The sequence below is a fragment of the Oncorhynchus tshawytscha genome, unplaced genomic scaffold, assembly GCF_018296145.1.
Source record: "Oncorhynchus tshawytscha isolate Ot180627B unplaced genomic scaffold, Otsh_v2.0 Un_contig_5990_pilon_pilon, whole genome shotgun sequence".
In the NCBI taxonomy this organism is placed as follows: domain Eukaryota; kingdom Metazoa; phylum Chordata; class Actinopteri; order Salmoniformes; family Salmonidae; genus Oncorhynchus; species Oncorhynchus tshawytscha.
In genome coordinates, this window is record NW_024609819.1 from 714,146 (window position 1) to 738,560 (window position 24,415).

Here is a 24,415-nt window from a genome sequence, read left to right on the forward strand (position 1 = left end):
CACCTATTGTAATGAATACAAGTCCTCCACAATCAGAGTTCATCAAAGTATTTCATCAGTTTTTAGGACCAGAACACATTGAGCGTAGTATACAGTAGAACGGGTTCACTGGATGGCAATTCTAGAATGTTTATTTCTTCCCAGTGAGACTGCAAGTGTTAGCCCTGTGGCCCGAGCTATAGATCTGATAGGAAATAGGACAATATGATAACAAGGTGTGATTTTTCCAGTACAAAATACAGTAATTTATTGGGAGAATACAGTAATTTATTGGGAGAATACAGTAATTTATAGGGAGAATACAGTAGTAGATGTGTTCAACAGTGGGTTTGCATTACGGAGGTCAGGAGGAAGGTGATCCCATTGGTGCCTATGGAGATGGAGAAACAGGAGCTGACTCGTTGGCACACCTGGAGTGTCAGACATACACGGGGTAATGGGTTCCGCCACCTGGCTGTCAGCCTGGTCTGCATTGTACTGTACTGCATGCTCAGGACTCACTGCAGAGGAAAATAACGGTAACTCAGCAGTACTAGGGGAGGAATTAGGGAGGTTATTTAAGTGGTCTATACAGTTGATTTGAACAGAGACCATGTACTACAAAAACACACGTTTCAGGACACTTGAGAAATGATTTGTATCAGATTTATCTGACAGCTGATTTACATCTGCAAGTGGGTTCAAAGAATAGACTACCCAGAATCCAGAGTCCTTAAGAATGAGATTCATTGACTCATTTAAAGTCCAATTCAAGAATGGAGGGGGAAAAGTGAAATTTTCTGAATGAAATTGAACCCCAAACCAACCCTTAAATTGTCAGCGGGCTTCAATATGTAGTTTCAGGAGTGAGGTAGACAGGAGAGGACACTGCAGAATATGTAGAACTGGAGTTTACATCCTACTACAACTCTGCTGGTCAGGAATCCATGATGAGGTTTAATGTGTGGAAACGTCGTGGCTCTTGCTGCGGCTCTAACAGTACAAATCCGTACAAGACGCTCCGCTGCGCACAACAGTCCACACGACCGCAAGCCGCTGAGAAACGAAAAACCACATTTGACAAATGTGATTATTATGAGGAAAGTGCATTGTAACGGTGGCGAGAGAAGGAATGTGATTGAATGTTACCCCCTTTGTCTAAATGAAGGAATCTACAGTAGTATCTAATGAATCTAATCATTGACAAATATTTCATTTATCCCCTACTTGTGTGTGGCGGAGTCATGGAAGATTGTATTTAGACTAGTCTGTTTTTTACAGGAATTTTCTCATTTTGGTTTGAGACTAATTAGCTTTGTTTAGACAATTTTTTTGGCCCGTGTTTATTTTTGAACCAGTTGTTTAAACTGAGAAGTCTAACAGAAGGTTTGAATTTGACGGCGAAGGTCTGACGTTTAGGTTGCGCTCTTACTTTGCCGCTGGCTTGAAGCAACGTCTCTGAGTGCTGCTGGTTCATGTGTCTGAGGTTCTTTTCATATCCCAGGTCCCCTGGCGTAAGGGGGCTCGAGTGCGTGTTTACTTCAATTACCCAAATACATGGCCTTTTTTTTTCAAGCATATGAAGTGCATTTTGTGAAGTTCCCTCGAAGAACTCTTCCTAAAGTGTCCTTGAATTGAGTTGGTCTTGCCATTCATCCACACAGTAAGTTAGAAGATCGTTCCTCACTTACCAGACAACATTTCAGGGTCAGGCTGTTGAAATGCTTTCTACATTTTTCTTTTCTTCATTTTCTTTCAGCCATCAAGACTATGACTTCATCTCAGGGACAAGGATGCGTAAGATGGCTCGCGAAGGACAGAACCCTCCGGAAGGCTTCATGGCCCCCAAAGCCTGGGCTGTCTTGGTGGAGTACTATCAGTCCCTGGAGAAGGCTACCTAAGGTCAAATGTGGTCAAAGGTCAAAATGGGGAACATCCGGGTCGTATTCATTAGGGCACAACATAGTAAAACTTTTTCAAATGTTTTTCACCAGGAAAAATGAAAACAAGTGGTTGTCATTGGACAAGTCCAGATAGTCCCTGCCTGCTTCAGTCTGTTTCCCTCTGTTTGGTGCCTAATGAATACGACACAGCTATCTCCTCTAAAACAGTTAAAAGATTAATACGAGGACCACTCAACAGCTAGATGTCCCTCTCCAACGCACACACCTCTCTATTCTCCCCTTCTCCTGTATTTTCTCCTCCTCTCCTCTCTCTCGTTCTGCTGCTACTGCCACTGGGCTTCAGTCTTACCACACTGAGTATGTACTTTATTTAAACTCACCATTAGAAATTGGTTTCTCTAATTGTGCAACTATCAGTATTTTTAAATGTGTTTTAAACTGGAAGTGGGTTGAAATGTTCATTTTAAAAGGTGTGAAGAGGCAAAGATTGTTTTTAGAGAACGATGCTAAAGGTTTCCTCATGATGTAACAAGATGTGGTTTAGTTGAGGATGAAAACATGACACATGTAGGAAGTCAATGCCCCTCTTAGACCTGTTTCCTAGAACTCTTACCGTGTCCATGGCTAACGTGGTCATATTGATTCTTTTGAGTGTTTGGCTTTGTCCCTTTGTCCCCAAGCACACTTCAAATAAGTCAGTGGAAAGCGTAGACTCATTTAGTGATCTGAAAACAAGCCATCGCTGTGTAGCTGCAGTATGTGGGTAACTGTCATCTGAGGTTGTTGGCCTGACTGGAACTGTGGTTTGAATTGGAGTTTGCGGGCAAGTTGAGTGCCTTGTCTTTGTCAATCGTTCTCACACAGAGACATTGCATCCCCCCACACACACACACACACACACACACCTGTTCATACTCCCACTTGCCTCTGTTACATTAAAGCGGTCCAATAGATCCAGGAAACGATCTGCGAAGCAGATGAGAACCGAACTAATGACTAAACCTTTAGAAAAACTTCCTGTTTTACCATTAGCTTTATTTCTCCATACTGTTAAATGACGTCTTTTTACCTTGATGTAGCATGTAGTGAAGTGTTTACCACCTATGACTCTTTTAGTGAACTATCAGTATTTATTTTTTTAGTTGATGTTCATCACACAGGAGGTTGGTGGCATCTTACTTGGGGAGGACAGGCTGGTGGTAGAGACTGGAGCAGGATAGGTGGAATGGTATTCCAGTTGTTCTGTTCCAGCCATTATTATGAGCTGTCCTCCCCACAGCAGCCCCCTGTGGTCTGTCACTATATATATTTTAGTTTGTTTGCTTGTTTTAATATTCTTTGTACTGAGTTATGATATTTTCCATTTGGTTACTACTGTACAAACATGGGTCTGCTCTGCCAGTATGGCCGGAAGAAAAGAGATCGGTTTATATATTATTGTCCATGTTCTCCAATAAAGCATTTTTAGCAAATGGATACATTTTTGTATTTTATTTTTTTGTTAGTTAGCCACAGGCCACGATGGATACATAAAAATAAAATGCTTCCAGACTCTCAAATATACTGTGTCATCAAAGAATTCATGTTTAACTCAGAATGAAATCTAATTTGCTTCAAAAGGAACTACCATTGATGAGCTTTTACTGACTTAAACCAGAGTAGGTGATCTCATTCCCAATGTATACTGTTAAAATACCCTGCCATCTCCCATCAGGCACATATAGTGCTGACGTATGTGTGACAACCTGTAATGTTTCAACTGGTCCTGGTGTACGTCTCAGTGCCTCATGTCCACACGTTTTATATAGGAATTTCCATTCGTTTTTAATATTCTCAGACCCGGTACATTGTGCTCACTGCTCAATCACGGTAAAGAGCCCCCTCGTGCTCCATCTCTCTCTCCTTCGGTCTCTCCCTCCGTCTCTGTTTCTGACACACACACACACACACACACCGTCCCAGCTCCCAGCTGTGGCCCAGATGCGTGGGCCCTGTGAAAGTGGAACACACAGGGTAAATGCATGGCCTTAAGTCGCCCCTCTCAGACAGGAGGACCCTGGATATTCCATCTAAGCCACCTCATGGAGACCTCCGTAACCAATAGACCTGCCTGCCAGCAGTCATTTTTCTACACCGCGTTGCCAGACCTTGTTCAATCTCAAATGGTAATCAAGCTCGGACCTCGATACCTCTTCAAAGGGAGTGCTGTTGTTTTTTTAGCTGTAAATGAAGGAATGCTGTAGGGATTGGGAAGCTTGCCTTACATTTTGGTTGTCCTTTTAACTTTCTCTGAGGGAATGAGGGGGTGTAGTCCTCTGGGGGGGGATTCAGGTGTGCAGAGTTATACTGCAGATTCCCTTCAACCCTTGTGATGTTCTAGATGGATCACACACATTGTATAAGAAGTGATTATACCATCTATCACTCCTTTTCATCTGTATGAAGAATTGAGACAATTTTTCAGATGGCTCTACCTTTAATCAGATGTGGCTTTGAACTTTTGTCATCTCTGATTTCATCAAATTTGCCAAAGAGTATTCCTTTACAACATGGCTGGCTGCCAGCCCCAAATATACTACTAGAAAGATGTTAATGCTTCTACTAATGTTACTGTGCCATGTACCTGTCTGTCTACTCACCTGTCTGTCTACTCACCTGTCTGTCTACTCACCTGTCTGTCTACTCACCTGTCTGTCTACTCACCTGTCTGTCTACTCACCTGTCTGTCTACTCACCTGTCTGTCTACTCACCTGTCTGTCTACTCACCTGTCTGTCTACTCACCTGTCTGTCTACTCACCTGTCTGTCTGTCTCTACCTCACCTGTCTACTCTACTCACTCTGTCTGTCTGTCTCACCTGTCTACTCTACTCACCTGTCTGTCTACTCACCTGTCTGTCTACTACTCACCTGTCTGTCTACTCACCTGTCTGTCTACCTCACCTGTCTGTCTACTCTACTCACCTGTCTGTCTACTCACCTCACCTGTCTGTCTACTCTACTCACCTGTCTGTCTACTCTACTCACCTGTCTACTCACTCACCTGTCTACTCACCTCACCTGTCTACTCACCTCACCTGTCTGTCTACTCACCTGTCACCTCACCTGTCTGTCTACTCTACTCACCTGTCTACTCACTCACCTGTCTGTCTACTCACCTGTCTGTCTACTCTACTGTCTCACCTCACCTGTCTACTGTCTACTCACCTGTCTGTCTACTCACCTGTCTGTCTATTCTACTCACCTGTCTGTCTACTCACCTGTCTGTCTACTCTCACCTGTCTACTCACTCACCTGTCTGTCTACTCACCTGTCTATTCTACTCACCTGTCTACTCACCTCACCTGTCTCTCACCTCACCTGTCTACTCACTCACCTGTCTACTCTACTCACCTGTCTGTCTCACCTCTACTCACCTCACCTGTCTACTCACCTGTCTCACCTCACCTGTCTACTCACCTCACCTGTCTGTCTACTCTACTCACCTGTCTGTCTACTCACTCACCTGTCTGTCTACTCTACCTCACCTGTCTGTCTACTCTACTCACCTGTCTGTCTACTCTACTCACCTCACCTGTCTACTCTACTCACTGTCTGTCTCACCTGTCTACTCACTCACTGTCTACTCACCTCTGTCTACCTCACTACTCACGTCTGTCTACTCACTGTCTCACCTGTCTGTCTACTCTACTCACCTGTCTACCTGTCTCACCTCTACTCACCTGTCTGTCTGTCTACTCTACTCACCTGTCTACTCTCTACTCACCTGTCTGTCTACTCACCTGTCACTCACCTGTCTGTCTACTCTACTCACCTGTCTACTCACCTCACCTGTCTACTCACCTCACCTGTCTACTCACCTGTCTGTCTACTCTACTCACCTGTCTGTCTACTCTACTCACCTGTCTGTCTACTCTACTCACCTCGTCTGTCTACTCTACTCACCTCGTCTGTCTACTCTACTCACCTCGTCTGTCTACTCTACTCACCTCGTCTGTCTACTCTACTCACCTCGTCTGTCTACTCTACTCACCTCGTCTGTCTACTCACCTCACCTGTCTGTCTACTCTCCTCACTCTACGTCTGTCTACTCTACTCACCTGTCTGTCTACTCACTCACCTGTCTGTCTACTCTACTCACCTGTCTGTCTACTCTACCTCACCTCGTCTGTCTACTCTACTCACCTGTCTGTCTACTCACTCTACTCACCTCACTGTCTGTCTACTCACCTCACCTCTGTCTACTCACCTGTCTGTCTACTCACCTCACCTCGTCTGTCTTGTCTGTCTACTCACCTCACCTCACCTGTCTGTCTGTCTACTCACCTGTGTCTACTCACCTGTCTGTCTACTCACCTCACCTCACCTGTCTGTCTACTCACCTGTCTGTCTCACCTCACCACGTCTGTCTGTCTACTCGTCTGTCTGTCTGTCTACCTCACCTGTCTGTCTACTCACCTGTCTGTCTACTCTACTCACCTGTCTGTCTGTCTACTCTGTCTACTCTCGCCTGTCTATTCTACTCACCTCGCCTGTCTACCTCGTCTGTCTCTCCTCACCTCACCTGTCTGTCTACTCACCTCACCTGTCTCACTCTGTCTACTCTACCTCTACCTCACCTCACCTACCTCTGTCTGTCTCTCACCTCACCTGTCTCTCTACCTCACCTGTCTACTCACCTCACTGTCTGTCTACTCACTCTGTCTGTCTACTCACCTCACCTCGTCTGTCTGTCTCTACTCACCTCACCTGTCTACTCACCTCACTATTCTGTCTACTCACCTCACCTGTCTATTCTACTCTACTCTACTCTGTCTCTACCTCACCTCGCCTGTCTACTCACCTCGCCTGTCTTGTCTGTCTACTCACCTCTGTCTGTCTACTCTGTCTACTCACCTCGTCTGTCTACTCTGTCTACTCACCTCGTCCTGTCTCTACTCTACTCTCTGTCTACTCACCTCGTCTGTCTACTCACTCACCTCGCCTGTCTACTCACTCTACTCACCTCGCCTGTCTGTCTACTCACCCTCACCTGTCTGTCTGTCTACTCTCACCTCTACTCCTCACCTCTGTCTGTCTACTGTCTCTCTACTCACCTCTGTCTGTCTACTCACCTCGTCTGTCTGTCTACCTCGTCTGTCTCTGTCTACTCACCTCACCTGTCTGTCTACTCACCTGTCTGTCTTGTCTACTCTACTCTACTCGTCTGTCTGTCTGTCTCACTCTCTGTCTACTCTACTCGCCTCGCCTCGCCTGTCTATTCTACTCTACTCTACCTCACCTCGTCTGTCTTGTCTACTCACCTCACCTCGTCTGTCTTGTCTACTCACCTGTCTGTCTACTCACCTGTCTGTCTTGTCTACTCTACTCGCCTCGCCTGTCTATTCTACTCTACTCTACTCTACTCGCCTGTCTATTCTACTCTACTCTACTCGCCTCGCCTGTCTATTCTACTCTACTCTACTCGCCTCGCCTGTCTATTCTCACTCTACTCTACTCTACTCGCCTCGCCTGTCTACTCTACTCTGTCTACTCGCCTCGCCTGTCTACTTCTACTCTCTACTCACCTCGCCTGTCTACTTCTACTCTACTCACCTCCCTCTCTCTCCCTCCCTCTCATCTACTCTACCTGTGAGAATGCTGTTCATCGACTACAGCCTCGTCTATTCTACTCTACTCTCTACCCTCGCCTGTCTATTCTACTCGAGACTCTGGGTCTCTCCCCGCCTGTCTATTCTACTCTGGACTTCCTACTGCCGCCTCGCCTGTCTATTCTACTCTACTCTCTCGCCTCGCCTGTCTATTCTACTCTACTCTACTCGCCTCGCCTGTCTGGCCTCGCCTGTCTCTACTCTCTCTCGCCTCGCCACTCTACTCTACTCGCCTGTATTCGTTCTAGCCTCTCCTCTACTCTACCTCGCCTGTCTATTCTACTCTACTCGCCTCTGCTCGCCTCGCAACTGTCATCAAGTTTGCGGACGACTCAACAGTGCCTAGCCTGTCTATTCTACTCAACTGACTCGCCTCGCCTGCCGGCCTGTCTATTCTACTCTAGGGCACCTCCTCGCCTGTCTGTCTAAAATAACCTCACTCAACTCAACAAAACTAAGGAGATGATTCTACTCTACTCTACTCTACTCGCCCCCTGTCTATTCTACATCTGGAACTCTACTGGCCTCGCCTGTTTTAAGTTCTACCGCCTGCTATTCTCACAGACTCGCCTGTCTGGTCTACTCACTCAGACAGCTACTCGTGAGGAAGGCTCAGCAGCCTCTCTTCAACCTCTGTCTGAACCTGTCTGTCTACTCACCTCACTCTGTCTGTCTACAGATGCCTCGAGAGCATCCTGTCGGTCTACTCACCGCCTCACCTCTGTCTGTCTACCGCCCGCCTCGTCTGTCTACTCACTCACCTAGTCTGTCTATTCTCTACTCTACTCTCACCTCTGTCTACTCTACTCTCGCCTGTCTGTCTGTTCCTCTTGTACTCACTCACCTCACCTCGTCTGTCTTGTCTACAGGAAGGCCTAAAGATCATCAAGGACATCAACCTCAGCCCTGCCTGTCTACTCTACTCTGTCATCCAGAAGTCGAGGTCTACTCACCTCGCCTGTCTTGAGAGACTGAAAAACAGCTTCTATCTCAAGGCCATCAGACTGTCTATTCTAGCTCACCACTCGCCTCTGAGTTCTACTCTACACACTCGCCTCAATGACACTACTCTACTCCAGCCACTTTAATCATGGGACTCTACTCTGGGTCCTATGCCTAAATATATCACTAGCCACTCTAAACAATGCTACCTTCTATAATCACCTACTCTACTCTACATTGTTCTCTCCTGTCTACGTTCTACTGTACTCTATATCATCGCCTGTCCTATGTCTACATCTATCACTAGCCACTTTAACTATGCCACTTGTCTATTCTACTCTACTCTACTCTCGCCTGTCTATACTGTACTCTGATATCTTGCTCTACTGTCTATCTTGCCTATGCTGCTCTACCATCACTCGCTTATATCCTGTACATATTATTTATCCCCTACACTGTCTATCTACTAGCCTCGCCTGTCTATTCTACTCGCCTCGCCTGTCTATTCTACTCTACTCGCCTCGCCTGTCTATTCTACTCTACTCTACTCGCCTCGCCTGCCTCGTCTGTCTCTACTCTACTCACTCTGCACCTCTGAACTCTGTCTATTCTACTCACTCGCCTTAACATCTACTCTACTCTCACCTGTCTGTCTACAAATAAACTCTGATTCTTCTACTCACCTCACTGTCTGATTCTACTCACCTCGCCTGTCCTGTCTGTCTACTCACCTCACCTCGTCTGTCTGTCTACTCACCTCACCTCTCGTCTGTCTGTCTACTCACCTCACCTCTGTCTGTCTACTCACCTCACCTCGCCTGTCTCGCCTCTGTCCTCGCCTCGCCTGTCTGTCTACTCGCCTCGCCTGTCTGTCTACTCACCTCGCCTGTCTGTCTGTCTCTACTCATTCCTCACCTCGTCTGTCTGTCTACTCACCTCGCCTGCCTCTGTCTGTCTGTCTACTCGCCTCTGTCTACTCGCCTCGTCTGTCTACTCACCTCGCCTGTCTGTCTACTCTACTCTCGCCTGTCTGTCTGTCCTCGCCTGTCTGTCTACTGTCTCGCCTGTCTGTCTGTCACTCACTCACCTCTGTCTGTCTGTCTACTCACCTCACCTGTCTGTCTGTCTGTCTCACTCTACCGCCTGTCTGTCTACTCACCTCGTCTGTCTGTCTACTCACTCACTCTCGCCTCGTCTGTCTTGTCTACTCACCTCACCTGTCTCTGTCTACTCACCTGTCTCACCTCGCCTGTCTGTCTACTCACCTGTCTCACTCGCCTCGCCTGTCTGTCTACTCTACTGTCTGTCTCTGTCTCTGTCTACTCGCCTGTCTACTCTGTCTGTCTACTCTCGCCTCTGCCTGTCTATTCTACTCTACTCTACTCTCGCCTGTCTATTCTACTCTACTCTACTCGCCTCGCCTGTCTATTCTACTCTCTCGCCTCTGTCTACTCGCTACTCGCCTGTCTATTCGCCTCGCCTCGTCTGTCTATACTCTACTCTACTCTACTCGCCTCGCCTGTCTATTCTACTCTACTCTACTCTACTCGCCTCGCCTGTCTATTCTACTCTACTCTACCTCGCCTCCTGCCTCGTCTGTCTCTCTACTCGCCTCGCCTGTCTATTCTACTACGCCTCGCCTCGCCTCTGTCTTCTACTCGCCTCGCCTGTCTACTCTACTCTCACCTGTCTGTCTACTCGCCTCACCTCGTCTGTCTGTCTACTCACCTCGCCTCGTCTGTCTGTCTACTCACCTCACCTCGTCTGTCTTGTCTACTCACCTGTGTCTGTCTGTCTACTCACCTGTCTGTCTTGTCTACTCTACTCTGTCTGTCTACTGTCTATTCTCTCTACTCTACTCTACCTCGCCTGTCTATTCTACTCTATCGCCTCTCCTCTACTCTACTCGCCTGTCTGTCTACTCTACTCTACTACTCTCGCCTCGCCTGTCTATTCTACTCTACTCTACTCTACTCGCCTGTCTATTCTACTCTACTCTACTCGCCTCGCCTGTCTATTCTACTCTACTCTACTCGCCTCGCCTGTCTATTCTACTCGCCTGTCTATTCTACTCGCCTGTCTATTCTACTCGCCTCGCCTGTCTACTCACCTCACCTATATCACTTATTCATATTGACTTGAATTAGTCTCACATCGTCAGGACAGTCTCACCATTTTTCTTTTTGTTATCTTGGCTAAAACTGTAGAACAACTTGGCTGAAAGTGTTTCCAGACAGTTTTATGTACAGTACAGTTTGAGATTTCCATAAATGCTAGACTTGACCGGAGGTGCTATACTGTGGGATATCTACTTTGAAAGCAGTTTAGAAAATGGCATTGCATATACTAGAACGGAGGCAAATGCAATAAGGAAAAATGCAACTCAAGTAACATCTAAGGACTTACATATAACTAGTGGCCAGCTGATCAACTGGCAATGTAACAAGATGCCTTAGTACAACAGGCTTAATGTACTGTAATGCCATTTGCGATTGATGTGAAAAGAAGGATCTGTTCCTCCTCTAGCACATCCACCAATATCTCTGCTATCCCAGAGATTCTCCAGTCCATAGAAATGCACAGTGACCCATGCGTGGCACATATGATGACCTCACACCCCCTCTCCATCGCCAAAAGATTCTGCCGCTTACATGGATTCCAGCTGCATTTAACTTCAATTTCCCCCCATCTGGTTCTAGTTCCCATTCAAAGCCAGCCATTATAAAAATAGGCTTCTTCTTCTTCTCTGCAAAATGCAATACAATGCTATATACACCAGGATGTCTGGGGACTCTGGACAGATGAATCAAAGCAAAGCCAACTCCAGCCTGTCATAAAATGGGACAGGGGGGATTGTCATCCTTATGTCTCTGTTCCCAGATCAAGTCCATACTGACTCCATAGCATCCTGGTCACATGGTCTAGAGAGATGACTATATAATAACAGCATAGTACAGTAGGCTAGCCTGGTTCCAGATCAGTTTCTGCTGTGTAGCCAACTCCTATGGTCATTTGCATGACAACGATCAGGAACCAGGCTAAATACAGTATACTAAGTAAGTCTTGGAGCTTGGCGGTCCATTAAGGGGTGTTGTGGAGACAGCTGTAGTTGCGTAATGATCGTTTCTCTTTATCGGAGTATCGTCACCACGGTGTTTACACTGTAGCTATGTGATCCTATTACTTTTTTTGGCTCCCGTCATGAATTAGTGTAGTGATGTCATCCAAAGTGGACATAAATCGCTATGAAAAGACTTGATAACATCAGCCTGGGGGTTAATGACAAATGATTGGCCGCTGTCATGTAAACACACATCGTGTAGCCTTGCTACTTCTACTCGCTGTTGATATATGATACTGAAGACATGTTATTACTACAACATCTCGGCTGGGATAAATCCATTAAGGTTTATTATGTTATCCTGTCTGTTCGTCGTGTCAGAGTGAGACAGGACAGGCCGGGAGACCATTACCTCAGTGGAGGGGGAAGACTAGAACATATGAAGAGGAGGATATCATTCATCAAATGATCCTGCTCTGGCCCGCCGCACATCAAAAGGATATGCATCTGTTTCAGGCAGGGAACGAGGGGAGGACCAAGGAGGAATTCTTCCAGGCTGTTTTACCACACAGGGGTAAGCTGCCTGACAGGCACGTACTGAGGTGGGCTTTAAGACCAGCCTAGCTCCAGGCCAGCTCCAGCCTGCTGTATCTACCCAGCCCATCGCCTTCCCCCTATAGTCCTACCTACTGAGCACTAGCTGTCTGACAATGGGTACATTCCACCTGCCTGGTATGCCTGCCTACCACCTACCTGGAGGAAAGAGATGAGGGATTTTCATGATGTCACTGCTGGGTGCAGTCCCTAAGCATGTGATGTCATAGAACGTATGATATGGGGACAACAAGTTGGGAGAAGCTGGGCCTAGTTCTAACAACATTGCCATGGCAATAATATCTAAACGCTTCTTTGTTTTATTTGCGGATTCCACCAGACCAGTCAGCCCCCTCTCTCTAGAACAACTGCAGGCATCATTATGGAATTATCAGTCAAAGACAGCCACACATGGTTGTTTATAATGGTGGGTTTTCAGTGAGCCTTGCTGAATGCAAGTTGTCAACTGCCTATTAACAAACATGATTCACGCAAAGATGATGAATGAATCGTTGATATTAGCCTTTGATAGCATGACACCGTTTATGCCACTGCCACACAGAGGGGATGACCGTGACATTCAAGTGATAGGCTGGCACACCGGTAGTCATTGTGAAGAATTCCTGCTCATAATCTCTATCAATCTCCCCACACGCCTCTCATGTTGAACAACGGACCACATGTAGCTGCCAGAATAAAGGAAAGGCCTCCGTAAATAAGGGAAACAAAGTATATTGAACGGTTAAGAACAAATGTTAATTAAAGCATTTAACATCCCATCATGCTGAGGGTCATGTAGAAAAATGCCCAGTGGCCCATTATTTTATCTACCATGTCTAGAAGAAGAGATCTCAGTGCCTTTGAAAGAGGGTCTCAAAGGAGCTTAGAGGGTTTAAAGGGTGTGTGTGTCTGTGTGTCTCAGTCACTGGACATTAACCAAACTGAAGACTTATGGGAGATTCTGGAGCAACGGCTGAGACAGCATTTTCCACCACCATCAACAAAACACCAAATTATGTAATTTCTCGTGGAAGAATGGAGTCGCATCCCTCCAGTAGAGTTCCAGACACTTGTAGAATCTCTGCCAAGATGCATTGAAGCTGTTCTGGCAGCTTGTGGTGGTCCAACACAATATTAAGACACTTTATGTTGGTGTTTCCTTTATTTTGGCAGATACCTGTATATTTGTTCATGAAGGCTTGGAGTTGTGAACTTGATTTCACTACTGTTACTATTGATACTTGGAGTTGTGAACTTGATTTCACTACTGTTACTATTGATACTTGGAAGTTGTGCAGTGAAGGGATGCTACTAAGGTGAGCAACGGAGGACTTTTGAAAGGTGAGTATCTGAATGAAATAGAATAGAAACCTGAATGTTTAAAACTATAGTTTATCGTGCTCTATAGTAAGCAAACTTGGCTCGCTGTGACTGCTAACTATTGTCATTGGCTCCTAGCTCTCAATATCGAAGAATTTAGCTTTGCCTCTAGTCTAGGCCCATGTCCAATGACCTCCTGCATATTTCACACCTGCACCATAGTACCACGCCTCTGAAACAACACAAGCCCTAACAAGAGAACCATTCAATCCACTGTACTGTTTGCAGGTGCATTTGAATGGCATGAATGAATAGACTTAAAGCACCTGGACACACACGAGGACGACAACACATGGATTGTTCCCCCCTGCACAGTGCCTCTGTCTTCATGATATCTCCTGTCTGCTGGGGTTCCCCAAAACGTCACACCTTGACACATAGTGTACTCCTCTACTGTTGTCCACATGCCAAGAAGGGTCAGTCTCTCTTTCTCTGTCATGCTCTTTCTCTGTCTCTCATCTCTTTCTCATGCTCTCTCTCTATCATATATATATATGTTTACATACCCCTTAGCCAAATACATTTAAACTCAGTTTTTCACAATTCCTGACGTTTAATCCTAGTAAAAATGCCCTGTCTTAGGTCAGTTAGGATCACCACTTTATTTTAAGAATGTGAAATGTCAGAATAATAGTAGAGAGAATGATTTATTTCAGCTTTTACTTCTTTCATCACATTCCCAGTGGGTCAGAAGTTTACATACACTCAATTAGTATTTGGTAGCATTGCCTTTAAATTGTTTAACTTGGGTCAAACGTTTTGGGTAGCCTCCCACAAGCTTCCCACAATAAGTTGGATGAATTCTGGCCCATTCCTCCAGACAGAGTTGGTGTAATGCTTTGTCAGTTCTGCCCACACATTTTCTATAGGATTGAGGTCAGGGCATTGTGATGGCCACTCCAATACCTTGATTTTGTTGTCCTTACGCCATTTTGCCACAACTTTGGAAATATGCTTGGGGTCATTGTCCATTTGGAAGACCCATTTGTGACCAAGCTTTAACTTCCTGACTGTCTTGAGCTGTTGCTTCAATATATCTACATAATCTTCCTACCTCATGATGCCATCTATTTTGTGAAGTGCACAAGTCCCTCCAGCAGCAAAGCACCCCCACAACATGATGCTGCTACCCCCGTGCTTCACGGTTGGGATGGTGTTCTTCGGCTTGCAAGCCTCCCCCTTTTTCCTCCAAACATAGCAATGGTCATTAAGGCCAAACAGTTCTATTTTTGTTTCATCAGACCAGAGGACATTTCTCAAAAAGTACGATCTTTGTCCCCATGTGCAGTTGCGAACTGTAGTCTGACTTTTTTATGGCGGTTTTGGAGCAGTTGCTTCTTCCTTTCCTGAGCGGCCTTTCAGGGTTTATTGATATAGGACTCGTTTTACTGTGGATATAGATACTTTGTACTGGTTTCCTCTAGCATCTTCACAAGGTCCTTTGCTGTTGTTCTGGGATTGATTTGCACTTTTCGCACCAAAGTACCTTCATCTCTAGGAGACAGAACGTGTCTTCTTCCTGAGCGGTATGACGGCTGCGTGATCCCATGGTGTTTATACTTGCATACTATTGTTTGTACAGATTAATGTGGTATCTTCAGGCATTTGGAACTTGTGGAGGTCAACAATTCTTTTTCTGAGGTCTTGGCTGATTTCTTTTGATTTTCCTATGATGTCAAGCAAAGAGGCTCTGAGTTTGAAGGTAGGCCTTAAAATATATCCACAGGTACACCTCCAATTGATTCAAATGATGTCAATTAGCTTATTAGAAGCTTCTAAAGCCATGGCATCATTTTCTGGAATTTTCCAAGGTGTTTAAAGGCACAGTCAACATAGTGTATGTAAACTTCTGACCCACTGGAATTGTGATACAGTGAATTATATGTGAAATAATCTGTATGTTAGCAATTGTTGGAAAAATTACTTGTGTCATGAACAAAGTAGATGTCCTAACCGACTTGCCAAAACTATAGTTTAACAAGAAATTTGTGGAGTGGTTGAAAAACGAGTTTTAATGACTCCAACCTAAGTGTATGTAAACTCCGACTTCAACTGTATATATGTGTGTGTGTGTGTATATCTCTCTCAAGAAACCACAGCCAGTGCATAAGCAGTGTAGGATCTGAACATGTATCTTTCCTAAACCAATCTCAGAACTGTAGTCAGACTGTAGAGCGTGGAGATACCGTATGCCTGAGGGGTACAGGAGAGATAGGGTTGCTACAGCAGTCAGCCTGTTATGTCTCAAAGTTGAAAAAGGTTTGGAGAGAGAGAGAGTGAATGGATCATTTTGATGCATAGAATATGGGGGAAAGAATGTTGAAGTATAGGCCCAGGTCACATGATCAAGCTATAGTATAATGAATGAATGTCAATCCAATCTATCCATATTGAGATAACACACGTGTCTCTTGACATGATCTCTACTACATCTTTGCACCTGGAAATAAATCAAACCGACCACATGTTTTTAGTGTTTTTAATAATCCACTTTACCGCCATACAGCCGCTATACAATAGCTCCCTATACAACATCTGTGTGTTGACCCCATATCATATCCTGTGCGACGTAGATCACACAACACCGGCACCTGAGTTCACTCCAAGTTCACAAGGTAATACTCACGGCGTAAGGGATAATTGGTACCTGTGTGAGTGACTTCCAGACGCTTGTTTTTCAGTAATAAAGTGTAGTGATGCGGTTTCAGCTCTCAGCAGCCTCTACCTTGGCAGGGCACCTTTTGGCAATCTCAGATTCCCCGCGTATCATCAGATGTGCTGCTATCCGATGTCACCTTGTACTTGTCTTGGACATTGTTCTAGCTTTGATCATAAATTGCCGTAATTATTCCGGTGGCCTATACTTTACAGCCTACTTCCCGTAAGAAACACAATTCATGGAACAGGAGAAGCCGGTGCTGTGGTAGTTGTACAGTACACAAGCACAGCGGGGTAAAGGGGAGTGGCCTACCTGACTGGATAAATGGGCCCAATTAAATGCGTCTTTTATGTTTTTCATCAGCAATGCACTTTGCAGCTCTCGCTGCTGCTGCTATTGTGCCGCGTCGTCTCTCAGGCTCTTCATGACCGAGTCCGGATGTGTAAACGAACCGAGGGTGAAATTGAACCAGCTTTTTTTCCCTCTACCTCCTCCATCCTCCTATTTTTCTTTCATCTCCAAAACACAAATAAATAAATGAAGAGAACCTGAGAGGTGAATGCAGGGAATTGTTCATTTGCGGGTTCCGGAAAACAGGAGAAATCAGGACTTAAATTGGGGGTGTTTGACTGACTCATTTGGCTTTTAATAGTGACACACACACTTAACCCTAGAGTGCCCACAGCCCACACCTTACCGTCATCAAATAGGCTACTGTGTCGCTTGTCTTTCTTCTACCCTCTTGTATATATGGCTGGGGTTTGCCAAGGTCTTCACGACACAATATTATCACGATACCTTGTTCCCGATACGATAGGTATTGCGATTCTATATGTATTATGATTTGATACTGAAATGTTAGTGCGATTTGATGCTCCAAACATATTGCTCCCCATATGTTTATTGCAGAGGGACAATAGAGAGACATGAGAAATCAAGTTTTGATCGGTCATGGAAATAAAAGTGCTGAAAACAAATTGGCTCCTTATTTTAAAAAAGATGGAGAACAAGCTATGAAGGAAAAATACTGGAGTTTGCAGGTACAGACAACTAGTGTAAAAATAATATTGTGATATTGTAAAATCAAGCTTTATTTATACATCACATTTCAGACATGGAATGCAATGCAATGTGTTTTACAGGGTGGGGGGGAATGAAAATAAAAGGTGAAATATTTACTACTCAACAAACATAAGATTAAAAAACAAAAGAATGACACAAACTGACACTAAAAAGCACCCTGAGGAAAAGCAACGCAAAAGATATGTGTTTGAAGATCTCTTTAAAATATGTCCACAGTTTCGGCCCCCCTTTCAGCCCCCTCCGGTTCATATCATCCAAAATAATATCACACTATGTAACTAGCAACTTTTCCCCCTTATCACTACTTGTACACAATGCAAACATCCATCTATCACTCCAGTGTTTAATTGCTATATTGTAATTATTTTGCCACTATGGCCTATTTATTGTCTTACCTCCCTTATCCTACCTCATTTGCACACACTGTATATAGACTTTTTATATTGTGTTATTGACTGTATGTTTGTTTATTCCATGTGTAACTCTGTGTTGTTGTATGTGTCAACTGCTTTGCTGTATCTTGGCCAGGTCACAGTTGTAAATGAGAACTTGTTCTCAACCTACCTGGTTAAATAAAGGTGAAATAAAGGTGAAATAAAAATGTAAGCAATGAGACCCAAGGGGGCATGGCATATTGTGAATGTACCACAGCTAAGAGCTGTTGTTTGGCACGATGCGTTACCCTTTCTTAACTTGTTATTATATGCAACAAACATGTACGAATTCACAGCATCAGTGATATGTTTATAATTTGCATGTCGCTGAAATATTTTCCCAGTTAGACCGTCATTTATTTCCATCAGACATTTATTGCAGACCACTTACTGGCTTATTCTGGTCATTGTTTTCTGGTCGTTAAAGCACTAAGACTTGGTCTGTTCCGTCAGTGTGGTTATCCAGAAATATGGAGAGAAACATTCCAGTGATTCTCTATTTTTGCCCATAAAAGGTTTTATTGCCGTGAGAATGATGGGATTCCCTTTTCACTGTTCCTTGGAGAGACAGTACATGCAGCCTCCCTGTGGTACAGCCATTCTGATCGCTCCCCACTGGGACTCGTGGCTGCAGGTTGAATGACTGTCTGAGCAGCTCCTGAAGTAGCCCAGCTGTCTTGACTGGCTCATTACTGATCATCAACAAAAGGTCCTATACCGTCGTCCTCCTCTTTAGCAATACACAGGCTACGTCCGCCGGCTGTATCAACGCATATAACTTCAGTCAGAATTGAGAGGAGAAACTGGATACGACCTTCTCCTCCGCGTTCCAAGGGGTTACGCATGTTTTCGTTTCCGTTGTCCAGAAAGTCCCTCATCCTCATATCACAGTTAGTTAATCACTCGTCTCCATCGAGGACTGGAGCCCACAGACGAGCTGAGCTGAAATTGAAACCCAATCAATGTTTCCACTATAACACAGTTAACGTAAGCCAATTTTCAAGGTTAAGTGTAAAAGCAAATTCAATTTTGTTCTGCAGGATTTAAACCGCCGATGACTATCTGAGAAAAGGAGAGACATGGCGTGGCACATAGACAACAAGAAGGTGAAAATCACAGTTTGGAACAGAACATTGACCCAGGCTCAAATTGATCTCCAATGTTATTTTTCTCTCAGTCTTTTCATTCTCAGCCACTTACCGAAAAAGGCAATATTATGAGACATGCCCTGATCTAGTATAACAAATATGACTTGGACTGGGCCTGTAATTATGTTGAAATGGTAAGCGTTATCATCAGTTGAATGTGTTGGATAGGATTAAAAGAAGTTGTACTTTTTTGTCCAAATGTATGACCTCTCTTGATGTATGGTAGTAAAATACAACACAGAAGAGATGATCGCTCATATCCAAGATTAATACGAAACAGCTTTTTCTGGCCTGTAGGCCTGCAGAATGTTCATCCTTACTGCACAGCACAATGATTCATACATTTCTACAAAAGCAGAATTCTCTGAAAATGCATTCTGGTTGCCGGGGACGAAACTTCTCTAGTAGTTTGTCCCAAAAAATAACTGATGTTAATGGAAAACCTGACTTTCTGCAATTTCAAAAGGGACCTCGGCGCCCACAACAATTATGAAATGCAACAGCTGGTTTCTTTACTTTGTAGAAATGCTCTGTCTTTGAGTTTGAACATTGTGCATATTGCTAAATAACATGGTTCCAGTTTCTTTACCGTGACATTTATTTATGGGAATCGTCTTGGTAACAGTAATGAAAATATAGACCCGTCAACAGTATCAGATATACATCCTCCGGGAGGTCATTACTTTATGATGTGGTATGTTCAGAATCAGATGCCATCCACAAAGGATTCACCAGTCTCAAAGATGCTTCCCTGGGTGCCTTGTGTCAGCCAGTCAACCCTTTGCTTGAGGTACATATCACAGGAGGCTGAGGGCAGGACGGCTCATAATGGCCGAAGCGGACTGAATGGAAACCATGTACAGTGCATTCGGAAAGTATACAGACCCTGTGACTTTTTACACATTTTATTACGTTACAGCCTTATTCCCCTCATCAATCTACACACAATACCCCTTAATGACAAAGCCAAAACAGGTCTCTAGACATTTTTGCAAAAGTATTAAAAATAAAAACCAAAATATCACATTTATATAAGTATTCAGACCCTTTACTCAGTACTTTGTTGAAGCACCTTTGGCAGTGATTACAGCCTTGAGTCTTCTTGGGTATAATGCTACAAGCTTGGCACACCTGTATTTGGGGAGTTTCTCCCATTCTTCTCTGCAGATCCTCTCAAGCTCTGTCAGGTTTGATGGGGAGCATCGCTGTACAGCTATTTTCAGGTTTTTCAAGAGATGTTCGATCAGGTTTAAGTCTGGGCTCTGGCTGGGCCACTCAAGGACATTCAGAGACTTGTCCTGAAGCCACTTCTGTGTTGTCTTGGCTGTGTGCTTATAGTCGCCCCAGTCTGAGGTCCTGAGCGCTCTAGAGCAGGTTTTCATCAAGGATCTCTCTGTACTTTGCTCTGTTCATCTTTCCCTCAATCCTGATTAGTCTCCCAGTCCCTGCTGCTGAAAAACATCCCCACAGCATGATGCTGCCTCCACTATGCTTCACCGTAGCGATGGTGCCATGTTTCCTCCAGACGCGACGCTTGGTATTCAGGCCAAAGAGTTGAATCTTGGTTTCATCAGACCAGATAATCTTTTTTCTCATGGTCTGAGTCCTTAAAGTGCCTTTTAACGTGCCTTTTGGCAAACTCCAAGTGGGCTGTCATGTGCCTTTTACAGAGGATTGGCTTCTGTGTGGCCACTCTACCATAAAGACCTGATTGGTGGAGTGCTGCAGAGATGTCCTTCTGGAAGGTTCTCATATCTCCACAGAGGAACTCTGGAGCTCTGTCAGAGTGACCATCGGGTTCTTGGTCACCTCCCTGACCAAGGCCCGTCTCCCCTGATTGCTCAGTTTGGCCGGGCAGCCAGCTCTAGGAAGAGTCTTGGTGGTTCCAAACTTCTTCCATTTAAGAATGATGGAGGCCTGTGTATTATTGGGGACCAACAATGCTGCAGAAATGTTTCGGGACCCTTTCCCAGATCTGTGCCACGACACAATCCTGTCTCGGAGCTCTACGAACAATTCCTTTCACCTCATGGCTTGGTTTCTGCTATGACATGCACTGTCAACTGTGGGACCTTATATAGACAGGTGTGTGCCTTTCCAAATCATGTCCAATCAATAATATAATTTACCACAGGTGGACTCCAATCAAGATGTAGAAGCATCTCAAGGATGATCAATGGAAACAGGATGCACCTGAGTTCATTTGACCCCATTACCCTTTTTTGACAAGCTGCTTCAAAGCTGTAATGTTTACATTTATTCTGATTATTTCCAGGGATACACAACATATTGAAATATATGTAGATATCTTTGTTATAAAGAATGCTATATTTCCCTTGACGTAACAAGGCTGAATGTAAAGAATTGTTCAATATACCCCACTCTCCCATGTACGTAAGTTATTAGTAATGTTTTTCCTATGTATAAGGTTGATTGGGATACCAAAAGCTGTTTACTGACACACTGCCTGACACCTACTTCTGCCAACAAACGTCCAGCCACCAACCTACATGTGACCTGTCATCTGGCATGTGACAGGTCTGCGGTGTTGTGCTAACATTAGCTAGAGTAGTGTTACTCCACTTTTTCCCACTCTTGACAAATTACAGCGTTGAGAGGCACCAAAGTGAGAAATACAAGTGCAAACAGCTTCGCTCCCTCCAACACTGCTGAAATACACCATCCTGCCAAGACCCTAGCTGGGTACAGTATAATTCAGCCTTTGGCTCCCTGTGCTATTAAGCTGTCAAATATAAAACCAACAGTATTATGACTACTGTTTTCTGCCTAGATGCAATACTTTAAAGCGACTCATAAAGAGGCACGATCATTTATTTCCAGACTTTTATTATGTATTTTCACCTTTTTTTAATGTTGCAATAACAAACATTAATTTGAATAATGATTTTTTTTAAATAAAGAAGGTAAACAGTATTTTTATTGGCGTACAACAATGTAAAAAATCATCTTAATCCACCTGAACCACATGAAGACAAACATTTGATACAACGAAACTCAAAAGCACCTCCGTAAAGCTCTGAGAATTTTCATTATTTTGTGGTGGAATTGGACACTACAATTATATTTGAAATGATAGGCTAACTGTAAACATTTTGAATAATCAAATGCAACTGGTTGGCCATGAACAATAATCAGAAATTGTATCCAACGGACATATAAAGGTAATAGCTCTTTCCATTAGACAAATCAAATGTACTTGTACTACCGTAAAGTGCTGAGATAGGAAGATTTTTATGGTCCGTTTTAAACTTGTTAATTAACCTCTATATCTGCCGCTCATCCTGTCTGCTTTAGCTGTTTATTTGCTAGTTTGATTGTCTGGCTGCAGCTCCCAGCTTTCTCTGAGATTTTTCTACTGTAAATCACATCGAAGCAGACAGTCTGACTGCCTAAAGCCCTGGCTGGTGTACAGAAACTCAACCTTTCTCAGGAGTTAGGTTTAATGAAAGGATTTAGTAGTACGCTGATCTAGGATCAGGCTTCCTGTGACAATGCACACCTGTACATTGGAACCGTCATGAGATCTGAAGCTGGTCTTCTTTCTCAAAACACTGACGGATCATCCTCATCTCCACACAAGTGTAATTACTGTCATCGAGAAAAGGTTGTTGCTTAATTATGTTAACACTATAATCTGCTTGCTGCTGGTTGGCTTTGATAAGCTCAGGTAACATGTGGGTGTGTTGGTTCTGTTGACTAGATGAAACCACACCAGATAACACGGTGGGACAGTTTGGGGACGGCGATGTAAGACGACATGCTTCAGCATGTATTGTAAGGGTATCAATTCAAGTCAATATTGTTCAAGTCAAGGGCGCAACTTTCACTGGGGGGGGCATGTCCCACATTCTGAAATTGCATTTTTGTCCCCCCTAGTTTTATCATTGGGATGTGATACACAACCAGGCAACAGTGTGTTTTTAGGACCATGCGGATGCCTCCGAGCGGTCGGGTACGCTGTTTGGAGTGTTTATCCGACTGGATAACAAAAAAATGAACAAAAATGATTACGTCCCCCCCACTTCTAAAACCAATGTTGCGCCCCTGGTGGGGGACGGTTATGTAAAAGGACATGCTTCAGCCTGTATTGTAACGGTATCAGTGTACTCAATCGGAGACTGTTTGTTCAAGTCAATATCAAAGTGTCTTAGATTGCCTGTTTATCTCATATTCCCCCTGTGTAACAGTTCATTAAAACAATTTCCGTGTCCATTTGTTGTTAGTCGGACTCCCATGTCATAGGTGCACAGATGAGTTTCTAACATGGCCTGTAGCTCTTATGTTCTTCAGAGTCAACATTTCTGGGAAATATTACGAGCTGCACTTTACATGGGAAGGAGGGGACATTTTGTTCTTTGCCGTTGCTTGAGGAGATGGTTTTCTCTTTGTGGCGGCTCAGTACAATGCTTTTCGGTGGTTTCCCCCTGTTGACCACAGACACTTTGTTCACTTTCTCAAGGAGGAATTCCAGGCCCAGCGGCCTCCTCCGCATAGTGACTGAGCATCAAAACATGCCCAATATGCATCACATCTGTCCCCAACAACTCCCATGGGGACGGCATGTTGGCGCGTCAGTTCGAGACGACATTCTCCAGACCTGGTCTTAGCTTCTCAACTTGTGAGTGTAAGCCCAAAACTCCATAACAAATGTGTTTCTCTGTACCACAATTAGGCCTCAGACTGCAATTTCCAACTACATATGGCAGCTGGAGACTTGAAGTGCAATTGTGAAAGACATCATGATCCTTCTACGTTCTGTTAAATTAGAATTTACATACCCTGATTTGGCTTTGGCTTACACTTATATAAACGGTTCTCCAATTGTTGCCACTTTTATTAGGGTTAACCTACTGGAGTTCATTAAGCGTGGGTGTAGGTGCTGACAGATCAACAGACCTCCATGAAGTCTAAATGGGGTAGGGACGTCCAAAGGATCCCAGATAGAAAGGACCATCTGAAAACTAGACTAGTGGTGGAGCTGGCTAGCCTTTCTTAGTATCTAGTTAGCTAGTCATCTAGTGACATTGAAAGCCATGTTAGCACCTGGTACTGTTCTAGCCTCACATAGTTAACGTTAGACTACTTTGTGAATGTTGAAATAGTTATGCAAGTGCGTGAACCAAGGTACTTGTCAGCAAACTAAACGGATTGGAGTCCGTTACGCAAATACACTTGTCCCATACAGGTCTACATTTCTCATCACTCACCCTTCATTGGTGCCATCTCATTCAGTCACCTAAACCCAGGGTTTCCCAAACTCGGTCCTCGGGACCCCAAGAGGGGCACGTTTTGGTGTTTGCCCTAGCACTACACAGCTGATTGAGATAATCAACTAATCCTCAAGCTTTGATCATTTCGGAAAAGCTGACCACGACTCCATTTTGTTGATCCCTGCCTACAGACAGAAACTAAAACAAGAAGCTCCCACGCTGAGGTCTGTCCAACGCTGGTCCGACCAAGCTGACTCCACACTCCAAGACTGCTTCCATCACGTGGACTGGGAGATGTTTCGTATTGCGTCAGATAACAACATTGACGAATACGCTGATTCGGTGTGCGA

General features: G+C 44.4%; 1 protein-coding gene across 1 annotated transcript in view; it reads left to right on the forward strand.

Moving 5' to 3' along the window:
• The window catches only part of papss1 (3'-phosphoadenosine 5'-phosphosulfate synthase 1), a 28,632-nt gene extending 25,273 nt beyond the window's left edge, over nt 1-3,359 (forward strand). The window contains exon 12 of the mRNA XM_042318930.1: nt 1,739-3,359. Coding sequence (XP_042174864.1) covers nt 1,739-1,880 — 142 coding nt within the window. The 3' untranslated portion in view covers nt 1,881-3,359. The remainder of the gene's footprint in view (nt 1-1,738) is intronic.
• The last annotated feature ends 21,056 nt before the right edge of the window (nt 3,360-24,415 follow it).